The sequence below is a fragment of the Tenrec ecaudatus genome, chromosome 9 (assembly GCF_050624435.1).
Source record: "Tenrec ecaudatus isolate mTenEca1 chromosome 9, mTenEca1.hap1, whole genome shotgun sequence".
Taxonomy (NCBI): domain Eukaryota; kingdom Metazoa; phylum Chordata; class Mammalia; order Afrosoricida; family Tenrecidae; genus Tenrec; species Tenrec ecaudatus.
Window position 1 is genome coordinate 77,404,120 of NC_134538.1, and position 15,539 is coordinate 77,419,658.

A 15,539-nucleotide genomic window follows, 5' to 3' on the forward strand; every position below is an offset into this window, starting at 1 on the left:
TGACTTAAGGGATGCCTTTCTTGGATCAGTTACAAGGAGAGCACAGTTCTTGCAGGATAGATACCCTATGAGTTAGTTAGTTTATTGTGCCAACCTGGCCGATAAACACATGTAAGATCAATTGAAGGGCTGAGGGATAAATGGCTCAGTGAGCCTTGCCTTTGTAGTTCTCTGGTCTCTTGCTTTGTGATGGTCACACCAGGGTGCAGCTGCCTTAGCAGCTTGCAAGACTGACTTCCTACAAGACATCCCTGAGGAGAAGTCACATGGACCTACCACAATGCAGCCCTGGGTGCTGGAGCAGCTCTGTGCAGACCCCTGCCAGCACTGAGATGCTTACACATTCACTGACTTGACTTTCCTCCTGCAGTTGGCATCATTGTGTCTGTTTTGTGAGATGGAGGAGGACTTTGTGGATTGGTGTTGGATATATGGGTTAATGTTGGGCTTGTGGGCTTGAGCAGCACTGGGTTGGGATGTTTCCTTGGTGCGCACTTGCCCTTCATATAGAACTCTCTCTTATACATGAGTTCCTATGGATGTATTTCTCTAAAGTACCCAGACGAGTACACCCCAGGATAGTAGGGAAGAGAGAGAAAAAGTGGGGCTGGGAATAAATGCTTTTTGCAGCAAGTGAAACTATATGTGTGCCTGTGGTTTTTCTCCAGGGCCTCCTGTGAGTCTTAGAGACAGGGGGTTGGAGGTGGTAGTTGGGGTGGGGCAGGGAGGGGTGAGATGGCTCCATCTGTGCTGGGTTCCAACTGCTCCCAGGACCAAGTTAACCATTTCCCTGCGGTGTCCCAGTGATCTCATGGCCCGGTCGACCGCATAGCCCTCTCTTGCTTCCTTACTGGGTTCTACAGGCACCTCGTTCTAGATGCCTTTGCCCATGCCCCCCATGCTCAGCCTCTTCCTGTTCTTTCTGCTTATTCTGGCAAGGCTGTTTTCTGTCGTCGGGGCAGAGATGTGGTTAGCTGCCTCCTCATAGGCTCCAGCTCATGATGTACCCTGCTATTGTGATCTATTGACTTCGCTTGGATGTTTTTCAGTGGATCCCCAGTCCTTTCCTCCTAGTCTTAATGTGGAAGCTCCACAGGAGCCTGTTCAGCACCATAGCCCTATGGAAGCCTCCATGGACAGGGGGATGGTGACTGCACACAAAGTGCATGGGCCAGGCATTGGACCCAGGTCTCCTACCTGGAAGGTGATAACTCTACATAAAGCCTATTCATTCACCCTGATTACTTGTACGTCCATAATAAGTGAAAGTGAACTCCTAGGGAGGGCTGCTAGCTCGCATTGGACTCTTCTCCGGGGGCCCATTGGAAGGAGGGATGATGTCATTGGCACTGTTACTCTTTCTTCATCCACACCTGCCTCTCTTGCAGCTTCTCTTGTGATTCACAGGCTCCTGGATGCTGGCCAGGGTCAGGGATTGTGGTCATAGCCAGGCTTCACCGGAGCCCACATGCCCCATGGGCTGGGGCTTGCCCTTCTTAGCTTACATTCTCATCCACTGATCTCTCACAGCAGGAGTCCCAGTGGCAAAGTGGGTCACATGCTGGGCTGCTAACCACAAGGTCAGCAGTTTAAAGCCACCTGCTGTTTAGTGGGCAAAAGATGAAGCTCCCCACTCCCATAAAGATGGACAGCCTTGGAGACCCAAAGATGCAGTTCTCTTCTATAGCATTGCTGTGAGTTGGAATCAACTTAATGGGGATAAGTTATTCTTGAGACCACAGCATAGAACTGACAAATGGCTATTAACAGATGCAAACTCAGAAAGTAATAAAAAAAATCGGCAGGGTATTCCTAATAACGAAACCTGAGCACCACAGTTTTGATTTGGGGACAGCTTAAAAGATATTTTTTTTCTTTTAAAAAATGAGATAGGTTTGACTGAAGACAAAATAGAATTACAAAAAAAAATCTAAGTAATAAAAATCACCTGAAATACTCTCATTCAGAAATAACCACAGATAGTGTTTTGGTGGACCTCCTTCTGATCTGTTTCCTTGGTGTCTATCTACATGTGTGTGTACATGGATATATATACCCACCAGTCTCTCTATAGATCTATAGTACATATCTCTGTGTGTAAGGAATTGCTTGAAGAAATTTGAATTCATCCACATGACGACATTTTCTAGATTCCTTAAAAGGCTCTTCATAAAGAATTTGTGACCAAGAGTAGACATCTGTAAGGTGAGGCTCTGAATGAATTCAATCCCTAAAACATGGAGACTGGGCCACTTCTCACCTCCCATTGCAGTGTCCTTGCTGCCAGCGACCCCCACGGGACTTTCTCTCACTGGCTGTAGCCACCGGAGCTCGGGCAGGGCTCACAAACAAAAAGGGCACTGTTGTCCAGATGCCAGGCACAAGCTTGAGGAGTCCCCAGGAATCAGTCTTCTAACTCGCTGGCCCCCCACTTGGGGCTGAATTCTCTCTAGACCTTCAAGACGCGAGCTGAGAGCTCCAGAATCCACAAGACCTCCTTTGGGTTCGACAAGTCTCTGGAACAGCTCGCTGGACTCATGGAAGGTTATACCACACAATAAGGAGCCCTGGTGGCACTAAGAGATAGCACGGGCGGTTAACAGAAGGGTTGGCAGTTGAGATTCACCAGCCAATCCACCTGTTCCTGGAAAGATTTATACTCTTTGATAGGTTATCTGTGAACTGACCCAATGGATATGCCCTGTCAAAAGGGCCACAAGGAAGAGATGAGCCAATCTGGGTGCAGTATAGCACTGACGAAACACACAATCTTCCTCTATTTCTTTAATGCTTCCTCCCCTCCCACTATCATGACCCCAATTCTATCTTACAAAATCTGCCTAGACCAGAACATGTATGCTGGTACAGGCAATAACTTGCAGCACAGGAAATCCAGAACAGATAAACCTCCTTAGGATCAATAGGGGAGCAGTGATCCTAGGAGGGTAAGGGAAGGGGGAGGGGAGAAAGGGGAAACCAATCACAATCATTGATGTATGGCCTCCATCCCAGCAGACAGACAGCAGAAAAGTGGGTGAAAGGAGACAGCGGTCAGTGTAAGACATGAAAAAAAATTATAAATTATCAAGGGGACATGGGGGGAGGGAGTAAAAAATTTAAAATGAGGAGCTGATACCAAAGGCTCAAGTAGAAAGAAAATGTTTGGAAAAGATGACAACCCCCCCCCTATACCAGCTATGTGGACACTGCCCATCCCACCAGAAGAATCTACTTGAGAGGACGGCACTGAAGCTGCAGCTAGGGGAGAGGGGCACGTCTGATCAGAGCAAATAGGACCAAATGAAGGGGGAGGAAGAGAGAGTGGAGAACATCCTGACCCACCAGGTCTGGAGGACGATATCCCCACTCTGAGCAGCCAATGGACTGAGTGGACAATATGGCTGATCCCACTATGAGAGATGCTATCCCTTGATGGCCGAGGACCCTAAGGGGGACAACACTGCAGACTCAGGTTCGGGACTGGCCCAGACTGACCTTGGGACACCGAGGCAAACCACTAAAGGCAGAGCAACCGTGGGAGCAGAGCAGGGAGCCCCTGAGGGAGTACTAAGGACAGACTCTGGGATACCCCATCACCTGACTGAAGGACACACCTAGAGATAAAAAATCAGACCTTGATCTATTTACAGATTTTTCTTTAAAAATTTTTTTTCTTTTAATTAATTTATTTTTCTATGGGTATTTGGTTTCCTTTTTTGTTGTCATCGCTGTGTTCTCACTCATCACCTATCTTGCTATGGCTTGATTTTTGGTGCATATTATCTCTACAGATCTATTTAGATAAGAGAGACTGGGTGAATAGTCTGGAGGAGAAAACAACGGGACCAATGGTTCCGGGTGGACACGGGAGAGGGGGAGGAGGGGGCAAGGAGGTGGTGCTGACCAACCCAGGGACAAGGGAGCAACAAGTGATCCAAAATCAGTGGCAAGGAAGGTATGAGAGGCCTGGTAGGGATTCAGCAAGGGCAATGTAACCAAGAGAAATTACTGAAACCCAAATGAAGGCTGAGCATGATAGTGGGACAAGAGGAAAGTCAAATGAAACAGAGGAAAGAACTAGGGGACAAAGGGTATTTATAGAGGTCTAAAAGAGTGTGAGGAAACAGATCTATGTGCATATATTTATAGGTTTAGTATTAAGGCAGCAGATAGGCATTGGGCCTCCACTCAAACACTTACTCAATACAAGAACACGTTGTTCTATTAAATTGGCATTCCAGTATGTATACCTTCCCGACACGAATGCTGAAGAAAAACATGTACATAAGCAAATGTGGTGAAGAAAGCTGATGGCGCCCGGCTATCAAAAGGTATAGTGCATGGGGTCTTAAAGGCTTGCACAGCCCATCATCAGTCTTACATTCAATAGTTCATACACATCTTGCAATACCCATCTATTCAACCCACTCGATGTACCATGACTCACCCCACACTCTCTCACTGTGTCCCCTCTCTGTCCCGCCTTTTTTCCTGATCCTCTGTATTGTGTCCTTGGTCAATGGTATCCTTTACATCTTAAATGGTAGATTATTGTAAGACAGGGGTGAGTTGAGTTCCAGATCTGAAGGGAGACTAAGGCTATTGTCTAGGGAGTTCCACCAGTCTCTATCTGACCAGTGAGCCTGGTCTCTTTTGATTTGGGGAGGGTTCTTCCACATTTCCCTCCTGCTCGATGCCTGCAGACTGATGTTTGCAGTCTCAATCGTCCATTAGACTAAATGTCCCCATGTCTTTCAGTTGTCATCCTCCTCCTCCAGATGAGGAGAAACCAATAGCTGCACCTTCGACTGTGTCCGAGCTTTGTATTGGCTAGTTCTGCACCATAAACAAAACTGTGCCTCTTGGGTTGTTTTCTTGAATTATGAGAGTTCTTTACATATTTGGGTACAAGTCAAATATGGGAGTGAGTCAAGAAGTTTTGCTACCCCAAAATCACAGAACCCTTTATTAAAGAGATCAAAATGTGAAGCTATTGCTTTTCAACAGATCCTCCTTGTAGCCCTGTACATCTGAAGGTGATCGTTCCATCTCTCTAACTCCACCCAGAACAAGCTTGCATCCTTCCGCTTACACGCCATCAAAATGGCGTTTTGACATCCTGGCGGGACTCAAATTGTGCTCCTTTTACATGCTCTTTGAGTCTAGGGAAAGAAAAGAGGTCTGACAGGTCAAGATCAGGGCTGGAGGGTGGATGGTTCAGGGTTCCTAATGGAATTTTTCTCGTAGGACGGCCTCGTGACCCTTCAAGAACGTGCAAGGGAACTGTTGTGTGGAGAAACTATTCCTTGGTCAAGCTTCCCTGGCCTTTTCCTCACAGTATACTTTGTTTTCTGAAAACTTTTAAAATAATAAGCCCCCATGACTGTCCTGTGTCCTTTAAGAAAATCTATCACGATCACCCTTTGGGGTCCTAAGAGACAGTCTCTGTAACTTTCTGAGCCGACTTCTTTGCCTTGAATGTAAGGGAACCCGTGAAGTCACTGTTTTGTGTGGACCTTTTTTGGGGGCATGGCATCCACCAAGATGAAGACAGGCGTCTTACTGAGAGAACTTCTCTGTAGCCACCCACCGGTTGTAGGAACATGTTTAAACATGTTTTGTTTGGGATAAGCCCAGGGTGTGTAATCTGGAACCCCTAGGAACAATATATTTCTACTAACCTTGTGACTATTTCTCACAGCCTTTACCTTGATCGTGTCTTTTGAAGAACAATGTTTTGAATTTCATCAAATCTAAATTATCAACCCGATTTTGCTCTTTTATGATTAATGCCTTTTGCAGACTAAGAAACCTGCAGCTACATAGATTTCTCTCCTGTTTTCTTCTAAATGTTTTGGTGTTTTGGATTTTTCTCTAGGACCCATTTGAATGCATATTTGTAATTTGTGTTGTATGGTCTGATGGAGCTGTAAGAATGATTGGGGGATGGGGAGCCCACAAAACATTTATCTGTTGTTCCAATGCAATTGGTTAAGACTACTACATCTGCTTGCATCTATTTCTGGACTTTGATCTTCATGAGGGGCGTCAACATGTTCGTGAAAAAAATAGAAAGATAATGGGTTTTTCTATGAACTCCCTGAAGCGCCTTGTCTGTTTATGCCCAAACTACACAGTCTTCGGCGATTGTTGCACCGCGATAGACTTTGAAATCAGGAAGTGCTAACTTTCGAACTGTGCCCCTTATCAAAAGTATTTGGCTGTTCCAAGATCTTTACAATTCATCTAAATGTCAGAAGTAGCTTGCAAGTTTCTACTAAACAGCTTGCTGTTGGGATTACATTCAATCTTCTGATAAATTTGAGTATAGATACGTTAATCATATTGAGTTTCAACGTAGGAACTTAGTCTCTAAATCTCCCTGTATGTCCGTCGCCTGTGACTTGTCTGAGCATTGTTTTGTGGTTTTCGGTGGAATGGTCATGTATATCTTTCATTATATCTATTCTAAAATGTAGTACATATATTTTCTTGCTATTGTAACCGGTAGTCCTTTTACAACTTCATTTTTCAGATATTTGTCTCTGGTATGTAGAAATGTAGTTTGTCTTTACATATTGACTTTATATCCTCTCACCTTGACAACTTCACCGAGGTCTAGCAGGGTTTGTATTTTCACCCAAGATTCATCCAGATTTTTTCCACACAGACAACCATGGCTTCTGGCTTCTGTAACATACGACTTGTGTATCTTGTCTTTTCCATCGTTATACCTGTCCCTCTTGTCTCCATGAAGTGTTCTTAGTTCTGTCATAGATGTTTGCTGGTCCAGATAGAATTCTAGGTTGGTAATTATTTAATCATTCTCAGGATTTCAGAGATGTTTCCCCCCCACTTTCCATCTCCTCTTTCAGTGACTGAGCTATGGGGCCACTGTTCACATGGGGCTACTGACCACTTGAAATTTGGCTAGTCCAGATTGATATGAGCTGGAATGCAAACACTTAACCAGATTTCAAAGGGTATGGGGGATTCATTTTTATAAAAAAGACACCCCCCAAAAAAAGAGAAAAAGAGTATGGGAGAGAAGTCAAATATTTCTTCAATGGTTTTTATATTAGTGGCATATTAAAATAGTATTTTGAACACACTGGGTTAATTAAAATGCATTATTCAAATTCATTTCACCTGGTTGTTTTAACTATTGTTAATGGGGCTACTAGATAAGTTAAAATTATGCACCTAGCTTGCATTTTATTTCTGGTGCATAGCTCTGCTCTATTGTAAAAAAAACCCACCACCACCCAGGAGTGCTGGTGGCATTGTTGGGTCAGCGCTGGACTACTAACGGCTCCCTATTGGGGGTCCAAAAACCTGGATGATCTTGGCCTGGGAGAAAGACGAGGCTGTCTGTCTGTCTGTCTGCTCTGACAAAGCCTTTACAGCCTTGGTAGCCCTCCCTTGGTAGGGTCACAACAAAGCAGCATCAACTCGAGGGCAGTTTTTAACTTTGACTAATGTGGCGGTTAATTAAAGTTAACCCGTGGCTGAGCTTTGTCTCTACGGAATGGCTATGCTGTGTAGCATTCTCTTATCCTCTCTCTACTTCCTCTAATGCCAGTCCTCCCCCATTTTCTTCAGAGTAACTTCTTGAGTCTTCCCTCTGAGTTTCCCTTAGCCTTAAATTTAGTTCAAACCAAACTCAATGCCATCGAGTTGATTGTAACTCATAGCAACTCATAGACACAGAGTAGGACAGTCCCTTCCGGGTTTCTGAGACTGTAACTCTTTACTAGAGTGGAAAGCCTCATCTTTCTCAGAGTGGCTGGTGGTTTCGAACTGCTGACCTTGCAGTCCGATTCATAGCCCTCTATACCACCAGGGATCCCTTCCAGATGATTACATTATAAGATGAATCCAGGTCATAGGTTCCCATGGGAAGTTGACCCTGTCAATGTCTTCTCTGGGAGCTAACCCTCTATGAGTGCTGATCCAAGGGCTGAGAAGGACAGAAGCGTGCGTGTGTGTGTGAGTGTGTGTGTGAGTGTGTGTGTGTGTGAGTGTGTGTGAGTGTGTGGTGTGTGTGTGTGTGTGAGTGTGTGTGTGTGTGTGTGAGTGTGTGTGTGTGTGAGTGTGTGTGAGTGTGTGGTGTGTGTGTGTGTGAGTGTGTGTGTGTGTGTGTGTGAGTGTGTGTGTGTGTGTGTGTGTGCGTGCGTGTGTGTGTGTGTGTGTGTGTGTGGTGTAGCAGGGGTGCCCCTCTAAAGTCTGAGCTCCCTTAGGAGCTCACTCCTTGTCAACAGGACTAACCCCACCTGCCTTTGACTCACAACATCCCCACACGTGACTTCCGTACTGCATTTTCCTTTCGAGGCCATCTGTGTTTCGGATGTAGGCCTTGGGTTTTGTTTGTTTGTTTGTTTTTTAATAAATCATTTTATTGGGGGCTCTTACAGCTCTTTAACTATCCATACAGTTTGTGTCAAGCACATTTGTACATACGTTGCCATCATCATTCTCAAAACATTTTTTTGAGCCCTTGGTATCTGCTCCTCTTTTCCCCTCCCTCCCCCGCCCTCCCACCTTCGTGAAGCCTTGATAAATTATAAATTATTATTTTCATATCTTTTTTTACATTTTATTAGGGGCTCATACAACTCTTATCACAATCCATACATATACATACATCAATTGTATAAAGCATATCCCTACATTCTTTTCCCTGATCATTTTCAAAGCATTTGCTCTCCACTTAAGCCCTTTGCATCAGGTCCTCTTTTTTCCACCTCTCTCCCCGCTCCCCCCTCCCTCATGAGCCCTTAATAATAATTTATAGATTGTTATTTTGTCATATCTTTCCCTATCCGGAGTCTCCCTTCCCCCCCTTCTCTGCCGTCCATCCCCCAGGGAGGAGGTCACATGTAGATCCTTGTAATCAGTTCCCCCTTTCCAACCCACTCACCCTCCACTCTCCCAGCATTGCCCCTCACACCCCTGGTCCTGAAGGTATCATCCACCCTGGATTCCCTGTACCTCCAGCTCCCATATGTACCAGTGTACAACCTCTGCCCTATCCAGCCCTGCAAGGTAGAATTCGGATCATGGTAGTTGGGGGGAGGAAGCATCCGGGATCTGGGGGAAAGCTGTGTTCTTCATCGGTACTACATCGCACCCTGACTGACTATTTTCATATCTTACACCATGTGCTGTCTCCCTTCACCTACATCTCTGTTCTTTGTCCCCCTGCGGTGGGGGCGGGGACGGGTGGTATTTATATGTTGATCATTGTGATCCGTTCCTCTTTCTCTCCCCCACCCCCACCCACCCGCCTTCCCCCACCCTCATGGTATCACTACTCCCATTATTGTTTCTGAAGGGTTTATCAGTCATGGAGTCCTTGTGTCGAGAACCCTGATCTGTACCAGTGTACATGCTCCAGTCTGGCCACATTTGTAAGGTAGAACTGGGGTCATGATAGTTGGGGGAGGAAGCATTAAAGAACTAGAGGAATGTTGTGTTTCATCAGTGCTAGACTGCACCCTGGCTGACTTGTCCCTTCCTCGTGACCCTTCCGTGAGGGAATATCCAATTGTCTAGAGATTGGGTCTCCACTTCGGACCCCCCGTTCACATTAGGCCTTGGTTTTGACCACTCCCACGGACTCCCTTTTTTCTTTGGTTGTTCTCATCAACTTCAATCCTCAATTTTCCAAACCACTGGGAGAGGTTCACCCACTCATAGGCAGGCCCTATTCCCAGAAGTCTAGTCCTGGCCCAACCGGGGTCTTCTATTTGGAAGAGCAGAGGGTCTTTACTAGCAAGACCCTCGATACAAGGTAAAGGGCCTTCTCAGGACCAGGGCGTGGCTGGGTTTCCGTGGCATTTCTGGTAACCTGGTGCCCATGAAGACACTTTCTCTCTAGGGTGCCACGGTCTGCCTCTCTGAAACCAGCCTTGCTTCACTGAGTTCTCACCAAATCGGGCTAACTCTGCAAACCTAACAAACCTAATTCCGACTAACCCTCCACGCGGGGCTCTGCAAATGACAGGAGAGCAGCTTCTTACCAGCTTGTTGCGATGTGATGTATTGCTTTGTTCAGGTGGCCAGCACCCAGGGGAAATTCCCTGACTTCCCGAAGCGGATGAGTTTGAAGTGGTTCTCACGGGAAAGACTGGGCAAGCGCCCCACTGTTTGGGAATCCCAGGCCTGGAAGAGAAAGAAGACATGAGTGAAAGCGAGACTTCAGAGCAGCCACCGAAAGATAAGAAGAGGGATGAAGGAAGGAGGGTAACGCAACCCAAAGAACTGGACCCTTCCCCTGGTGGGGTCAGGGTGTTCTTGGCTGGCGCAGTGACAGGACACGCCACCCGGAGCCTGGCAGCAAGGAAGCGATTCTCTCTCAGACCGTGGTTCTCTCCCAGAGCAGGTCTCAGGGTTGTGCTATATCTCTCACATGACTCTGGCAGAAATTGGCCTCATTTCAGGAAACAGCGCTGCCCAACTGGGATAAACTAAGACTGTTTTCACTTCCACTGTGATAGATTAAAATGGTGATATTGTTATCTCTTTGAAAATTAACCTAGTGCATTTTTAATAACGATTTAAAGCAAAACTAACTCTCTCTCTCTCTCTCTCTCTCTCTCTCTCAAAGGCACTGCTGTGGCGGTCATTCTGACTCCCCGTGGCCTGAACGACTGACAGTTAGAGAAGGCTGAGGAGTCCCAGAGTCCTGAATCTAAAATTATCCTGTGGCCAACTCCATCCACGGCTCCGGCTATGTGGCGTTCGGTGAAATAGAAATCTCAAAGAAACGGATGCTGCAGCTCCCAGAAAGAATGCGGAGATGGAAAATGTAAGGGAAGATGTTCTTTTAAAGTGCCTGATGTCCTTTGAAACGCAATTCCAGAATCTTACAAAGAAACTCCCACACCACACTCACTGCCGCCTCTGCGTGACCCTGCCGGGCAGGGCAGCACAGCACAGCCCCTGTGGGCGTCTGAGACTTTAACTCCTTATGGGAGCTGAAAGCCTCTTTCTCAGAGCAGCTGGGGGTTTTGAACTGCTGACCTTGTTAGCAACCCAAGTCATATCCCACTATGCTACCAGGACACCTCTAAAAAGATACTATTGATTTAAAATTGGTTGAACCAACTAGTCTGCCTTAAAGAAACCACTTTTCTAAGAAAACAAACAAACAAACAAAACAAACATTAAAACCTAAACTAAGCCAACCTGGCAAATGTGGGGTTGATTCTGACTCTGAGCCGCCCTGTGTGGGGTTTCTCGGGGCGGCCTCAGCGTTCTCCTATGGTGCTGCTTGTGGTTTTAAATCACCAACCTTGCAGTTAGAAGCCCAGTGCCTAACCCCCAGCCACCCAAGGAGACTTCATGTGTATCTCTTTCTCCATTGGCCAGTCGTTGCTCAAATCCTCCCTCCTCTCACTCCCAGCCTTCTCTCTGATTGAGGGGATGCAAAACACCTTCCTTTCCAGTTTACTTTTTTGTAAAACATCAGACTTTTCAATCTCCATCCCACTTTAGGACCTATGTATGTACAATTTTGCCTTAAAATTAAGAAAAAAATCATTAAGCATTTTTGCTAAACTCAGTTGTTGACAGCCTCTGGTCACCTCACATAGTGATGTAACCCAGAAGCAGTATCATTTAAATGACTAGCTTCTCTTTAATATATGTCACATTCCTCCCTCTCCCCCCTTTTAAAGGGGTAAGTACAGGGAGCTTTCAAATGTTTATGGGGAAATTCCATTACTTTCTATTCCATCTCCCCCCAAATTTCTGGCATGGTGGTTATGCGTTGGTTGGGCTGTTAACATCAAGGTCAGCAGTTTGAAACCAACCAGCTGCTCCTTGGGAGAAAGATGAGGCTTTTGACTTCGAGCTGCACAGCTCAGTGACATTAATTACACTCACCACGAATATGAGTTAATATTCTTAATCAAGGCTCTAAGTGATGAAAGGTCAGGACCCTGGGTGAGGGGGAAGGGAGGGGAACCTTCCCATGGCCTTGGCTTTGATGGCGCTTGTCTTTGTCTCCCTAGGGATTGCACTGAGAGGCAAGGGCCCTGGGTCCGGATCGCCCTCTGCCAGGAGGACAGATGCAGCTCAAGATGAAGGAGGGGAAAGTAACCACTTACTACTCTTATGATGGAAACTCTGGTGCCCAGTGAAATGGGAACAATCCGATCAGGATCTTCCACCTACATTAAATTGCTCATTACCTACCGGGAGCTTCTGGTCACCCATGTCCGCAACACTCGCTGCCTGCTGGACAACCTGCTGAAGAATGAGTACTTCTCAGAGGAAGATGCAGAGATTGTGTGTGCCTGCCCCACCCAGCCTGACAAGGTCCTTGGGGCAGTTCCACTGGGTGGGGATCTAGATGGCTGGAAAGGGGTTCACCGAGTTGGCCTGGTAGAGTCTGGGAGAAGCTTCAGTACCTTGGGCAGGATCTCACTTTGAGGGGTGGGGGATGTCTCAATAGAACATGAACTGTCTGGGCTATTGGCTTCATACAGTACAAGTATAAGCTCCTCTCACCCCTCGATTGCCCGGTGCTTTGGCTCACAAACGTTTCTTTCACAAATTCCCTCCAAGTTAGGTGAGGAAACGGAAAGCATAAGACATGGGGCAGTGACATGTATTTGGGCGCACACTGGGCGACCGCCCGTTGCTGCGTCAGACTCAGAGGATGGCCATTGCCCCGACTCAGGAAGAATTTCCCGTATTCCGGTATTCCGCCCAAGGGACGTCTCTGCAGCCCTTAGTGTTTGGTGTGTCTTCTTCTGAAACATGAAAGTGAGCAGATCAGAAAAAGCCTCCTGTGGTTAGGGGAATGTTTGTAATGTGATCTCGCTGAGGCTCAGGGGGGACAGGAAGGTTCTCTGGGGGAAGCCCAGCAGCACACTCTGATGGTTGGGTCTCTTTTCTTGGTGGTTTTTCTGTACTTCAGAACATAACCAAAATCCCAGTTGGAACAGAACACGTATACAGCACCTCGTGGAGTGGCCCAGCACCCCACCTCATGATCCATGAGGGGTGGCTTTCCAAACCCCCTTTACCTAAGGAAGCCAGCTACTGTCCTGGTTAGCCCCGGTGCCAGAGTAGAAGTGTGCTCCACGGAGCGTTCCAGGCTGCGATCTTTTGTGAGGAGGCCTTTCTTCCCACTCCCCTCTGGGTACACCTGAACCACCAACCTTTTGGTCAGCATCGGAGCAGGCTGTTTGCCGCGGGCAGGCGCTGGATGGCAGTCGTGCTGGGAGAAGAGGGAACAAGAGACGCAGAAAGGGTACTCCGTGGGTTTAGCTGTGGCGCCCACCTCTCTATACTGCAGGCTCACGGGGGCGTCCTGTGTGGCTTTCTTTCCGTGTCGTGGATCCAGGTCTCCATTCTGTGGGCTCTCATACCAGCTGGGCTATCTGGGCTCCCTCTGTGCCCAGCGGGGGCCTTTCCTGGAGGAGGAAGCCCCTGGTGCCAGCTCCTATCCTCCTGCTTGTGCCACCACCAGGTCCGCAAGCTCCTGGACCTGGTGCAGAGCAAGGGCGAAGAGGTAAGCGAGTTCCTCCTGCACGTGCTCCAGCGCCTTGAGGATGCCTACGTGGACCTCCAGCCCTGGCTGTCGGAGATCGGCTTCTCCCCCTCCCAGCTCATTCAGAGCAGAACCGTGCTCAACACAGACCCAGGTATGGTCGCCCCGGGAACTGCGCGCACCTGAGCAAGCCAGGCTCTGGAAATGGGCCACACGGGAGGACAAGCCCCTTGGAACACAGAGGTGGACCCGCCGGGTCCAGTGCGGGGAGCTACCTTCCTGTTTGGAAGGGACAGCTGCTCTGTGGCTCCCAAGTGCAGCCCAGGTAGCTGCACTCGAGCTGACCACAGGGAAGTTGCCTGGTCCCCGTGGCTGCGTGGCTGCGGCTTCCATTCTGACCTCTTGGTGAAGCCCCACGGTTCGCGGGGCTTTGATGGTCGCACACATTCAAGGTCAAACTAGTTTTCTTTGGGAAGTCTTCTTAGGCTGCACATTCTGGGGACCAGCACCATGAGCCCCCGCTGACTTTAGGCACTGAATGGGTTAGGAATGGACGGTGCCAGGGATACGGTGGGAAGCGGACTTCGGCCTGCTTCTCCTGCCCTCGGGGAGCTCCGAGTCCGATGGAGGGGATCGCGTCCTGAGTTCATCCCTCAAAGGGCTTCCCTGCAGATCACGACGACAGACGGCAGCCCTGCAGGGCCCCGGGCCTGCTGCTCCGAAGAGGCTTCCGACAGTTCCAGGGGAAAAGCAGCATCTGGTCCCTCCATTTTGACACGCGCTTTTTGAAGCTTCTGCTTGTTACGTCACGTCACGCCACGCCACGCCACGCCACGTCACGTCACGTCACGTCACACACCATAGAATTGATCCCAAATCTGGTCTGCGGGTCAGGAGTTCTTCTGTCTCCCCATGTTGAGGCAGCTGTGGGTACCTCTCCAGGACTCAGGTCCCCAATTCTGCATTTTTTTTCTTTCCTAGTTGTATACTATTTAAGCTACTATTTCATACTAGTCTCTAAGGGGGCATTGAAAGTTCACAGAAATGTCCTGTTAGCTTTCAATTCCATTTCCCCCATGCACCTTTTGAAGCGCCTGAGTATCATTTTAAAAATTAACTTAAAAAACTCATCGAAAAACCATCCACCCGTTCAACAATTCTTATATGTCCAATCAGGAGTTTTCTTGGTGACATCTTCAAGCTAGACAACCATTGTCAGTCACTACCACCCCCCCTTTTTTAGATGATTCCTCTCCCATTAACATAAATGATTACCTAAAGCTTTACTGTCTGACCTTTGAAGTTGGTATTGCCAATGCCATCCATCCACACTGATCTCTAAAAGACCATCATGCAGATCAGAATGCCAACTTCTTGTGGAATCCAGACTTTCCTGGAGCCACCGAAGAAGGATGAACCCCTAAAGCAATGGCCCTGGGTCCAGCTTTCAACAGAAAGTATCCCCAGAAGTCTTCCTCAGACCATGGTTTGTTTCCAGTAGTAAAGACTGTCTGCCAAACTCTAATGTTGAAGACTCCTGGCTGATTGTGGCAGCGGAAGTAAAGGGCAAGATGCAGAAAGTCAGGGCCGGGCAGGGGATCAGAGTGTCTGTCAGGGCCGTGCTTGCTTCTCTGGCCCTGCAGAATCTTGCCAGCCCAGGCCGGCTTCCTCCGCTTTTCACTAAAATTCACTTGATAAGAAGATAGAGGGAAAAGACGACACAGTCTTTGGTTGCATCGAATTCTTGGGCAGAAAAGGGAAATTGACAGAGACAGAGAACTCGGACCCAAAATGCACTGCCATCAAGTTGACCTCGACAGAGAGCGACCCTTCACTGAGTTTCTGGGATTGCAAAACGTTATAGGCTCACACAGCCTCATCTTTGTCCCACGACGGAGCAGCTGGTGGGTTTGAACCACTGACCTAGCGATTAACAGCCCAAGGACTAACCCAAGGGCCAGCAAACTTTTGAGACGGAAGAGTCGATCCCGTCCCTCCCAACAATTCAAAACTCATTCAAAGGCATCCATATATT

The 15,539-nt window shown here is 47.7% G+C and overlaps 1 protein-coding gene across 1 annotated transcript in view; it reads left to right on the forward strand.

Moving 5' to 3' along the window:
- The window catches only part of NOD1 (nucleotide binding oligomerization domain containing 1), a 68,654-nt gene that overhangs the window by 27,180 nt on the left and 25,935 nt on the right, over positions 1–15,539 (forward strand). The window contains exons 2-4 of the mRNA XM_075558220.1: positions 10,610–10,810; positions 12,018–12,324; positions 13,484–13,658. Of these exons, the coding sequence (XP_075414335.1) occupies positions 12,121–12,324; positions 13,484–13,658 (379 nt within the window). The 5' untranslated portion in view covers positions 10,610–10,810; positions 12,018–12,120. The remainder of the gene's footprint in view (positions 1–10,609; positions 10,811–12,017; positions 12,325–13,483; positions 13,659–15,539) is intronic.